Source organism: Microcaecilia unicolor, chromosome 5 (assembly GCF_901765095.1).
Source record: "Microcaecilia unicolor chromosome 5, aMicUni1.1, whole genome shotgun sequence".
In the NCBI taxonomy this organism is placed as follows: domain Eukaryota; kingdom Metazoa; phylum Chordata; class Amphibia; order Gymnophiona; family Siphonopidae; genus Microcaecilia; species Microcaecilia unicolor.
The window spans coordinates 103895329-103908494 of NC_044035.1; the positions used below are offsets into that span (position 1 = coordinate 103895329).

Sequence of the window (13166 nt, forward strand, 5' to 3'; positions counted from 1 at the left end):
CTGAAGAAGCCAAACCTACCACAGGAATGTTTGCTGCTTGCTAGGAATTTGAGGATGAAGGGATAGTGTAGGGGTATGCAGGGATTGGTGACGAAACAAATCAAAACACTGTTTAAATGGGGAAAGAATGTCAGGCTTGGCCTAAAGGGTGAAATTGCAAGAAACTGAACTCAACAGATGTGCCACAGGGTGTGCAACAGTGATTAGTTTTGAGAAGTGAGGGCTGCAAAGTAATCCTTGAGTGTTGCTGCATGGATACCAAGAAAGAGCACAGTGATTGTTGGTTCTGAGGAATGGCAGCTGCCAGAGGAAGGAAGGAGAGCAGAGGGATTCTGTATACACTAGACACTGCTCAGGATAGCAGGGAGTGCAGGATGATCCCAGAACTCAGCTAGACACATAGATTCATAGGTGTTAATTATATAAGAGAATATGCATGTGAAAAATCCATGAAGGTAGCTATTTCAGCCTATTTTATGATGGCAACAGAGGCATCTATTTGTTTTAATAACAAGGATACCCAGAACCAATCTTTATAGTGCACAAATTCACATGCACAAATTTACATCTGGTCCACATACAGTATAGATTTGTACAGGTATTTTATGTGTGTACTTACATACTTTCCAAAATATACATGTAAATCCCAACTCTGCCCAAGACCCGCTTTAGCATTAGGCAAAGTAGGCAACCACCTGGTGCGGCACAATTTTAGGGGTAGAGATACTGGCATATTAGACAACAAACCGCAAGTAATTCAATTAATGAGAAACAGTCACACGCTTGACTGAGTCATAAATCCATCTCATGGCCACATTTCTCAACTGCTAATGGAACCAGACAGTACATCAAAACAGTGCAGGAGCAGCCCTGCCTCCTCTCCAAACTAATGCCCAGATGATCGAAAGCCCCGTACTGTTCCAAACAGTGCTCTAAAAATAGTGCTTTGCCACCCCTATGATCAGAGATAATAGCATGCAAATTTATGTGCACTATTATCTCTGATCATAGGGTAAAGTGCAGGAGACAATCCTCCCGCACTTGTTTGACAGGTCCGGGCTGTCAAAAGACCCCGAACAGCAAGGCCCTGATGGCCTAGTGCCCCCACCCCAAGCCAGCGATATGGGGGCTGGAGGTCCGGCAGACCTCCAGTTCCCCCCAACCCTCCTCCATATCCCCCCAAATAGCCCTGGTGTAGCCCAGTGGGCCCAAACCAAGCCCCCCACCTGGTGGTATAGTGGCCCTCTTCCTCGTCCCCATACTTTTGTTGGAGGAGGAAGTAGTACACTCTGAGGCATATTTTCAAAGCACTTTGGGAGGCTAAGTTCCATAGGTTTCTATGGAACTTTGGGAGGCTAAGTGCTTTGAAAATAAGCCTCATTGGCTAGGGCTACAGATGATGCTGGGGGTTTGAAGTCAGAGCACAAGTGATAAAGGAAGCACGTACACTCTGATTTCAAAGGCTGTGATGGGACAGGCAGAGTGATGAGAGTAAAACATTTTTTGTTTGATAAATGTTAGTGTATTTATATATATTATATTTTTTTCTTATTGATTACTGATGTAACTCCTCGTTTTTGAGTGAGCTTCTTAAGATATAAACCATCTTGAACCTCTTGCTAGGATTTGTACAGTGTACAAGTCTTAGATTACATTAGAAAGGACAAACTCCCACTGCTCTGGATTTAGAGGTGCTGGGTAGGTGAGAGAAGGGGGCTGGAGTAGGCCTGGATGGGTCTGACTGTCATGCTTGGGCCAGGGATGGGAGAAGGGGAAGATGCTAAGGTGTGGGGATTGAAGAAGGGGTCTGATGCCATGGCTGTGAGGCAGGGGTTAGAATCTAATACAGGAGCTGGGTACTGATGCCGGGGCTGGAAGAAGATGGCTGGGGATGGCCAAAGAGATCAAACCGGCAGATAGTGGCAGTGGCAGAAAGAAGCTGATGCTGGCGGGGGGGGGGGGGGGGGGGGGCAAGTGATTATAGACCCTAGCAACTAATTTGTCCATATATTTTCTGGCCAGAATTTAGGCACAGTGTTATAGAACACCTACATTGGTGCGTCCAACTGCCATCAGTTGGGCACCAGCATTTACACTAGCCTTTGAACATTTGTCAAATATAACAGTAGTAACCATAAAAGTTAACTCTAACAATTCAGAGGCAATCAAAGAAAGAGAAAGAAAGGAATACTTAAGTATGAAAGTAATAAAAAGGGGAGTCAGTGCTGTGTTATTATAAATAGACCCAATTTCTCAGTTATAGCCATTTCAAACTTTGGTGATGAAGTACTGTATGCCACCAAAAATGTACATTTAGAAGGGTGTCATTTTTCTAATTGGAAGTTTTGAGCTATAGTTATAAGAGAGTCAAAGAGCTTTTTGCAATTATCATGTAGATTCATTTGAGGCAAGAAGGATTTTAAAATAATAATGGATGGAGATGTGGTAAATTAAAAATAGCAGTTATTATAGACCATACTTCCATCCAGAAAGTATTAACAATCTCGCATTCATACAACATATGCAATAATGTTCCTGTAGACTTCTGGCAATTCCAACATAATTTGTAGTGGCTAAGCCTGCAACAAGAAGTTTTCAAGAATTCCATAAAGCTTTATGGAATTTAGGATTTTATGGAAAACATAGATTGGAGAGAGCTTGCCAATCGGTTCAAAACTCTGCTGCCCGTCTCGTCTTCCGCCAGGGTCGCTTTACTCATACTACCCCTCTCCTGAAGTCGCTTCACTGGCTCCCTATCCGTTTTTGCATCCTGTTCAAACTTCTTCTACTAACCCATAAATGTACTCACTCTGCTGCTCCCCAGTATCTCTCCACACTCGTCCTTCCCTACACCCCTTCCCGTGCACTCCGCTCCATGGATAAATCCTTCTTATCTGTTCCCTTCTCCACTACTGCCAACTCCAGACTTCGCGCCTTCTGTCTCGCTGCACCCTATACCTGGAATAAACTTCCTGAGCCCCTACGTCTTGCCCCATCCTTGGCCACCTTTAAATCTAGACTGAAAGCCCACCTCTTTAACATTGCTTTTGACTCGTAACCACTTGTAACCACTCGCCTCCACCTACCCTCCTCTCCTCCTTCCTGTACACATTAATTGATTTGATTTGCTTACTTTATTTTTTGTCTATTAGATTGTAAGCTCTTTGAGCAGGGACTGTCTTTCTTCTATGTTTGTGCAGCGCTGCGTACACTTTGTAGCGCTATAGAAATGCTAAATAGTAGTAGTAGTAGTAGTAGTCATTGGATTAGTCCAGAAATAAATTCATTGTTCATCAGAAAGATGAGAGTACACTTCTTGTTGTTTTACTTTGTGAAGATAAGAGCAATTTATAATAAGAGGAGGCCACATGACCCATGAAAAGAAATAACTTAGCTGAAGAGAATACAGATGGTGTTCCAATGGTGACGGAGTCCAACAGTTTTCTGTTTGTTAGACAATGGGTAATTTGAAGCCATCTGAAGAAGTTAGTGAATTTCAATGAGTATCCAGATTGTAACATTAAAAAAGTTAATAAATCATTGTTATCACAAATGTCTTTCAATGTCCATATTCCTTTTTCAGCCAACTCTCTCCAGTATATTGAACTGTTAATCTTAATCATAGGGTTAAACCATAAAGATAAGTGTAAAGAGTTTTTTAATAAGATGATCCAATTTTTCATCTAATTCTAAAAGAGAATTGTAATTAGAGTAATATCAAATTCTAAGAATGTGATAACGCGATGTAGTAAGAACAAGGTGAGGTGGGATAGGGTTAAACAAAGATGTCTTTAAGGTCACCATTGAGGGAAATAAGACAGGTCAGGGAAAAGCCAAAAGAACCTTGCTGGAGAATAAGAGCTTTGTGATATAAGAAGAAATCAGGGAATAGCACCCCTGCTTTTTCTTTGGGCTGCTTAGGTTTTTGCAATGCAATGTTAGGTGGTTTAGAATTCCAGAGAAAAGAGTTTAGGACTTTATCTAATTGTTTGTAAAATGAGAGAGGGGTTGTAATTGGTATCATACTACAAATAAAATTAACTTTAGGGGCAACCATCATTTTAATAGCTTCTAATCTACCCCGCAACAATAGGTGGAGAGGATACCCAGAAAGCAAAAGATTTTTCAGAAATTTAATTATAGATTCACTGTTATATTTGGATAGTATCTAACATGTCAGTGTATAGATCAATTCCTAAGTATCTAATCTTTGAGGGTGCCCACATCAGGCCAAAGGGTTGAATTAGATTAGAGTGAGCATGCATATTTAGTGGGAGGGTTTCTGTTTTCTGTTGATTAAATTTATATCCAGAGAAACTAAGGAATGTTTTAATTAGCTGAAATAAAATGGGTAAAGAGAAGGATGGATTAGAAATGTACAGAACAACATCATCAGCATAAGCAATGACTTTGAATTGTAGGCTATTATAAGAGATGCCAGTGATTTGAGAATTGGAAACTGTCTTATATTCTATTGAAACTTCTTGAGATTAAAATCAAACTAATTTCCAGGAGCACTCTATTGTCATTAAACTAAAACATTACTGGGAAGGATACCCTGGAGGGCATACTATCATGTTAACTCTCCCTGAATTTTAAGAGTGATTTTCAAGACCCCAGAAAAGTTTACAGTGGACAGTGTGTGTACTTCTCCCTGCACTGGAAGAGGGTAAATTTTGTAAAAGACTTTCTTCATGGATAAACACCTGTTGACTTGCAGCAAATTCCTTTGAAAATACCCCGCCTATATGATTGGAGAATGTGTTGGTTCCAAATGAGCACTTGAAGAGGCATTCCGCATTGCCAACAGTTGACAGCACACATGTAAGACCTACTCAAGTGATTTATAAATAGTTTGACCCAAAGATTGAGAGATATACTTCTTATCTGGCAGCCATCACTTTCACTCTTTGATCAGTATAAAATCATTGTGCCAAAGAGGAGCCTGTCATCCATTAACCAGAGGTGTAAAACCTGGCTACCTACTGAATTCTGTAAATAGCTACTTTAAGAATCTAACTCTTTGGTGGATATTGATATAGATCAGGCTAGCCAACTTTCAAGTAAAAAAATCACATATTGGATTTTTAACCAGTCCAGGATAAAAGATTATGGGTTGAAAAGAAGTGCTATTAGCCTGAAAGGTAAAGAAAAATCATTACTATTTAGAAAGTTCCGGGAATGCCATCAGTTAAGTGCTAACTTATGTCTGAAAAATTTTCTTTCACTAATATGGTTTCATAATATGAAAAGATAGGTTAACTAGATTTCAGAGTCTGACAATGGGAGTTTGAATTAAAAGAATTTGCCACTCATAGTTATTATGGCCCTTGTATTTCATTTAAATTAAGGGGAAAAAACTTGGTTTCTTATTTTCTTCTTAAATTGGGTAGTGTTAAAAACAACCTTATGATCATGATACTAAAAGGAACTTCATAACTGTCCAGGAACATAAAAATTAAGTGAAGCACCAAGTATTTTTTGATAATTCACCTCTGTTGAGTGGTTATGTCCTTTGCAACTTGCCCTGGATGTTTTTTCTATGAAAGATAACGCAGCTCAAAATGCAATCTATACATGTTCCTGGGAACGCCTCACCAAAGTATGGCTAAGTGTTCATGCAGTGGGCTGTGGACCACACATACCTTTAGCCATATTGAGAACGGCCATTTTCAGGCAGCCATGAATGACTTTCAGTATAATCATATTTAGTCCTTAACGTCTCACCTTAAAGGGTACAATTTTGAGTAACATAGCTTCAAATATAGAAAAAGTACATATACCACAACAGTACATATCAATTTTCTTCATTCATCCCAGCAATCTTTTGTTATCCAAATTATTAACTGCCAAATACAATAATCTCTTTCCCCCAACAGTAGTTGCCCCTCTAACTGAGAATTCTGCTAATATCCTTTTGCTTATTCCTGCCTTAAACTCTACCCTCCCCCACCATATAAGTTATCTGTGGATATCAATGCTTATCTTTATGTTTAAGATAACAAACTTTATCAAACTCATATCTTCCAGAATTAAACATAATACTTCAGATGACTTGTACAAAGGCATTATCATTACTTTTTTTTCTACTGATGTAAGCCCAACATTCTCCTTCCCTCACCAGCAGATTATTGCTACCTGCTGATGAGTTTTCTCTCTTGCAAGGAGCATGTCACTCTCTCATCTCCCTCGATTCTCACCAAATGCATGATTGTACTCTTTTGCACTGTACTTAATCTTTTTGTTCTCTTAACATAGACATGTTAAGGTATGATCAGAAAAGGACCATTTAGTCAAGTATTCATATCTACCAACTATGCTACTACAGGTCTCTGTGTCCTTGTCCTTCCTTCTACCATTATGTTGGTTCATAAGTACATAAGTATTGCCATATTGGGACAGACCGAAGGTACATCAAGCCCAGCATCCTGTTTCCAACAGTGGCCAATCCAGGTTACACGTACCTAGCAAGATCCAAAAACAGTACAATATATTTTATGCTGCTTATCCTAGAAATAAGCAGTGGATTTTTTCCCCAAATTCATTTTAATAATGGCTTATGGACTTTTCTTTTAGGAAGCTATCCAAACCTTTTTTAAAACCCTGCTAAGCTAACTGCTTTTACTACATTCTCTGGCAACGAATTCCAGAGTTTAATTACACATTGAGTGAAGACACATTTTCTCTGATTTGTTTTAAATTTACTACTTTGTCGCCCTTCTCTGTACCTTTTCTACTTCCAATATATCTTTTTTGAGATGCGGTGGCCAGAATTGCACACAGTATTCAAGGAGCATGGAGCAATACAAAGGCATTATAACATCCTCATTTTGGTTTTCCATTTGTTTCCTAATAACTAACATTCTATTTGCTTTCTTAGCTTCTGCTGCACACTGAGCAGAGGATTTCAACATATCATCAATGATGATGCCTAGCTAGATTCCTTTCCTGGTCGGTGTATCCTAATGAGGAACCTTGCATTACATAGCTATAATTTGGGTTCCTCTTTCCCACATGCATCACTTTGCACTTGCTCACATTAAATTTCATCTGCCATTTGGATGCCCAGTCTCCCAATCTCGTAAAGCCCTCTTGCAATTTTTCACTATCCTCTTCTGATTTAACAACTTTAAATAACTTTGTAACATCAGCAAATGTAATTACCTCACTAGTTATTCCCATCTCTAGATAATTTATAAATATGTTTTAAAAAGCAGCGGTTCCAGCACAGACCCCTGGAGAACCACACATATTTAACCCTACTCCCTGTTTTCTATCTTTTAACCAGTTTTTAATCCACAATAAGACATTACCGTCTATTCCATAACATTCTAACTTCTTCAGGAGTCTTTATCTATTTATTTATGAACATTTATACCCCACTTTCATGAGGTACTTTGTCAAATGCCATTTGAAAATCCAGATACACAATATCAATTGGCTCACCTTTATCCACGTTCATTCACCCCTTCAAAGAAATGTAGTAGATTAGTGAGCTAAGATTTTCCTTGATTAAATCCATGTTGGCTTTGTCTCATTAATCCATGCGTGTATATATATATGCACTGTAATTTTGTTCTTTATAATAGTCTCTACCATTTTGCCTGGCACCAGCGTCAGGCTCACCGGTCTATAATTTCCTGGATCATCTCAAATTGGCGTTTTATTTGTCACCCCCTAATCTACTGGTACCATGCTGGATTTTAAAGATAAATTACATATTACTAACAATAGTTCTGCAAGTTCATTTTTCAATTCTGTCAATACTCTGGGATGTATACCATCCGGTCCAGGCAATTTGCTACTCTTCAATTTGTCAAATTGTACCATTACATCTTCCAGATTTACAGAGATTTGTTTCAGTTTCTCTGACTCATCAGCTTTGAATATCATTTCTAGCACTGGCCGGTTAAGTTTGAACTGACCAAAGATAGGCCTGCTATTTTGTGAACCCGATTTGGCTGCCAAACTTAGCCGGCAACGTGCTGAATATTAGTGGATAGCCGGATTTAACATGCGATATAACCAGTTAGCTGCCAAGCGTTGACTGGGAAAATTCAGCAGGACATAATCAGCTATCTGTTACAAACTGTTCAAGAAGTCCCTTAAGACTTATCTATATAGTAAAGCATACTCCCCAGTCACTTAGACGTTTCTATCTCCTGTTGTTTGCCCTCCACCAAGCTGTTCCTTATTCTCTGTTCCTACCTTGAATTAGAATGATGTACTTTTTTAAAAATGTTGTTAGCCACATAGAGCCTGCCATGGTGGGAATCTATGGGATATAAATGTTCTAAATAAATAAATAAATAAATCTTCCTTGGTGAAGACCGAAGCAAAGAATTAAGTTAATCTCTCTGCTATGGCCTTGTCTTCCCTGAATGCACCTTTTTCCCTTCGGTCATATAGTGGTCCAACTAATTCTTTTACCAGATTCTTGCTTCAAATATACCTTTAAAAGTTTATATTATATGTTTTTGCCTTCAACACAGTCTTTTTTTTCAAAGTCTCTCTTTGCCTTCCTTATCAGCACTTTGCATTTGACTTGCCATTCCTTATGCTGTTTCCTATTATTTTCAGTTGAACCCTTCTTCCATTTTCTGAAGGATTTTCTTTTAGCTTTAATAGCTTCCTTCCCCTCACATTTTAACCATGCCAGCTGCCATTTAGCCTTCCTTCTTCCTTTTTTAATACATGGAATATATCTGGTCTAGGATTCCAGGATGGCATTTTTGAATAGCTTCCATGCCTGATGTAACTTTTTGACCTTTGCAGCTGCTCCTCTAAGTTTTTTTTTAACCATTCTTCTCCTTTTTGAAAGTTAAATGTTAATATATTGGATTTCCTGTGTGTACTTACTCCACAGTTTATATCAAATTTGATCATGTTATGATAACTGTTATAACTGTTGGGGGGCAGTTGAGGATGTCCAAAATGTTTGAAAGAATGACATCCACACCTTTGTTATGCCTCCGCTGACACACACATACCCCCCCAGGGACCTGCATACTGCCCCCACACAGGGACAGCCAAATTTCAAGAGACTGTACTGGAGGGTAGAGTGGCCTAGTGGTTAGAGCACTGCTGCTTGTGCTCCAAAATCCAAATAAATAAGGGGGTGTCAGAGGCATAGCAAAAGGCATGGACGTCCTTCTCACAGAAATATCTACATTTTGGACATCTCAACTGCCATAGCAGGGAAGGAGGCATAACAAAGGACGTCCTTCACCCATACTCAAAAAAAAAAAAAAGACAAAAGTTTTTAAAGTTGTTTTTTCAGGGTGGGAGGTGGTTTGTGACCACTGGGGGAGTCAGGGGAGGTCATCCCCGATTCCCTCCGGTGGTCATCTGGTCATTTAGGGCATAATTTTGTGACTTGGTCGTAAAAAAAAAAGGACCAAGTAAAGTCGGCCAAGTGTTCATCAGGGACGCCCTTCTTTTTTCCATTATCGCTTGGGGACGCCCATCTGTTAGGCATGCCCCAGTCCCGCCTTCGCTAAACCTCTGACATGCCCCCATGGACTTTGGTCATCCCCGTGACGGGAAGCAGATGGGGACGCCCAAAATCGCTTTCGATTATGCTGATTTGGGCGACCCTGAGAGAAGGACACCCATCTCCTGATTTGTGTTGAAAGATGGGCACCCTTCTCTTTCGAAAATAAGCCTGTTTGTGATTTGGACGTTTTTGGTTTTGGTTCATTAAAAAAAAAAAACATCCAAAACAGAGGAGGAGTGGTTTAATGGTTAGTACAGCAGGCTTTGATCCTAGCAACATCGGTTCAATTCCCACTGCTGCTCTTTGTGACTTTGGGCAAGTCAAATGCACGAGGGGCATTTTTGGATATGACATCTAAGTCTGAATTTGGACGTTTTTTTGTAAAACGTCCAAAATCAGAACAGGAAAGATAATTTTCTATAAGAAAAAGTCTATCTTTTCCTTTTGAAAATGTTGTTTGGAAAAATGTTTTGTGATTTGGATGTTTTATTTTTTGGTCCATTTTCAAACAAAAAGACATCCAAATGCAAAACATACAAAATCTACAAGAAAATCCACAATAGAGTGAAACCATTCACATGTTCTAAGTGTGGTAAAAGCTTTGGTTGTAATGTAAATCTCAAAGTGCATCAGAAAGTCCACACGGGAGAGAAACCATTTGCATGTACAGAGTCTGGTAAAAGCTTTGGTCAGAAGTTAAACTTCACAATGCACCAGAGAATACACACAGGAGTGAAACCATTTACATGTCCTGAGTGTGGTAAAAGCTTTGGTTGGAAAGAAAGCCTCACATGGCATCAGAGAATCCACATAGGAATAAAACCATTTATATGCACTGAGGCGGTAAAAGCTTCAGTTGCATTGGGACAGGTAATTAGGGAATGTACACTCTTGCTATGAAGTATGGAAAAATAGCTCTCTGGTATTTAGATATATGTAATGAGACCTCCTTTTCATCTAGAGATCTGAATTCAAAGCTCAAATGTAATGATAAACATAGACACAAGGCTCAGATGTTATAAAAAAAATAGAAAGCTTGGCATCAGGTAGAATACTGGAAAAGTGACATCCCAGGAAAGCAATAGGGCATCCTTGGGGGCACTGCAGTGAACTTTATAAAATGCTCCCAAGTACACATCTCACCATTGCTCCCTTACCTTGTCAGCTGAGCCCCCCAAAACCCACTACCCCCAACTGTATACCACTACCATAGCCCTTACAGGTGAAGGGAGCACCAATATGTGGGTACAGTGGGTTTCTGGTGTGTTTTTGAGGGCTCACAGTTTCCTCCACAAGTGTAACAAGTAGGGGGAGGTAGAAGCCTGGGTCCACCTGTCTGCAGTGCACTGCACCACTACTCCAGGGACCTGCATGCTATTCTAATTGACCTGAGAATAACATCTGAGGCTGGCAAGTAATATTTTTAATCGCAATTTCTTGGGGTGGGAGGAGGATAGTGACCACTGGGGAGAAAAAGGGAGGTGATCCCTGATTCCCTCCAGTGGTCATCTGGTCTTTTGGGGCACCTTTTGTGTGGAGAAGAGGAGTAGCCTAGTGGTTAATGCAGCAGACTTTGATCCTGGGGAAGTGGGTTCAATTCCCACTGCAGCTATGTGTTATAAAAACAGGTTTAGCTCAAAACATCTAAGTTTTAGTCTTGGATGTTTTTGTTTTGTTCCATTATGGCTGAAAGATGTCTAAGTCTTAGAAACGCCCAAGTCCTGCCTTGAATACATCCCTGGCACACCCCTTTGAGATTTAGATGTCCTTCTGACAAACTTCAGAGAAAAACATCTAAAAAGAGGTTTTGAAAATACTGATTTGGACTTTTTTTAGATAAACGTCCAAATGCAGACGTATGTCACTTTTTGGATGTTTTTCTCTTTTGAAAATGAGCCTGATAGTAACCTATGTAACTTTGTAAGTCTATGTGCTTTGAAAATGAACTTCCTGATCTACTATGGTCTCTATTGCAACCTTGCTATTGGGATGTCCTATCTTCTTTATTTTGGTGATATCTTTTAAGATTCTTTGATCTGAACCATGTGCTTCTGAGCAACTGTCGGTCTTCCCCCAATTTCTAGTTTAAAATCTGCTCTATCTCCTCTGTCTCCTTTTTAAATGTTGATGCCAGCAGCCTTGTTCCACCCTGGTTAAGATGGAGCCCATCTTTCTGGAATAGGCTCCACCTTCCCCAGAATGTTGCCCAGTTCCAAACAAATTGAAAACCCTCCTCCCTGAACCATCACCTCATCCACACATTGGGTCTTATTCTATTAAGGTTATGCTCCTAAATTTATGCTCCTAAAATTTATGCTTCTAAATTTAAGCTCCTAAATTATGAGCATACTCTATTCTCCAAAACAGATTATGCTCCTAAATTTAGGAGCATAAATTTTCTAGGTGTAGCATTACACCCTTTTGTGTTCTTTTGTTCCAGGCCTGTGGGGTACCACCCTGACAGAAAACACAGCTGAGAATCGAGAGCTTTATGTCAAGACGACACTGAGAGAGTTGATGGTTTATATACTTTTCTTGGTGGATATCTGTCTTTGTAAGTAATCCTTTTAAGATTACAAACATTTGGGTTAATCAGATTCATTTTAAGGTTGGTCTGTTATACAACTCCTTTTGCTCATTCATTGTGGAGGGTCATGATATGGCTACTTGCTATTTTAAAGTCATAATAGCCACAAGAAAATGTTTAGGAAATAATTAGTGGATGGTTAAAACAAACCAAATCATTGGGTATAACTTTCTAAGTTCTTTTTTATATTTAATTTCTGAGAATGTTATATTTAAAGTTTGTAAAAAGTCTTTGCCCTGAGCAGCCCCTACCACTGGGATTCCAAGTAAACCACAAAACACAAATTAGAATAACCTGATGAGGACTAATAGAGGGAGATTGTTTTTAAAAAATTAGAATGGTCATAGTATAAAGAGAAAAGGCACAAATTATCACATCAATGTGGAAACATTGTCCACTCCATTTTCATTCTTAAGGCACCAATGCCAGCAAGAAGACAGAATATCACTAGCTTATGGACAAACTGATATCGGAAAGAACATGGAAAAGCACAAGATGCTGGGCTCAATGGACCCTTGGTCTTTTCCCAGTATGGCATTACTTATGTACTTATAAGTATATTTATTATCACCTGCATTGGCATATTTAGTACAGTTTTACAATTGGACATCTTAGCAATGCAAAGTAAAGATAGGGACAAAATGATTATTCAAGGAAGTGTAAAATGTGAAAACCTCAGTAATAGGACAGAAATGGGGTTTGAAAGTCAAGCACAATTATATGTATAGGACTAGATTCAGTAAATGGTGGCCAAATTTGGGTACCAAAAAAAGGAGCGCTGAGAGCGCTATTCTATAAACAGTACTCTGAGTTGGGTGCCATTTATAGAATAGCACATAGTGCAGAGATCCAAGCCTAACTTTGCACAACTGAAGACTGGTATAAATCTTCACATGTAAATTAGGTACAGATCCTCCAAATTCTATAATACTGGGCGCATTTTTACTGAATGCCCCTGACCCACCTATGCCCCTCCCATAGCCACATCCCCTTTTCAGCTGTGTGCTAAAAGATTTACACATGCATCCTTATAGAAGAGCGCCTTGCAAGATGCATGCATAAATCAAAATTGTTGCCAATTAA

The 13166-nt window shown here is 39.3% G+C and overlaps 1 protein-coding gene across 1 annotated transcript in view; it reads left to right on the plus strand.

The window, feature by feature from the left end:
* Positions 1–13166, plus strand: part of PKD2L1 (polycystin 2 like 1, transient receptor potential cation channel) — an 88867-nt gene that overhangs the window by 5941 nt on the left and 69760 nt on the right. The window contains exon 2 of the mRNA XM_030204969.1: positions 11937–12050. Within this exon, the coding sequence (XP_030060829.1) occupies positions 11937–12050 (114 nt within the window). The remainder of the gene's footprint in view (positions 1–11936; positions 12051–13166) is intronic.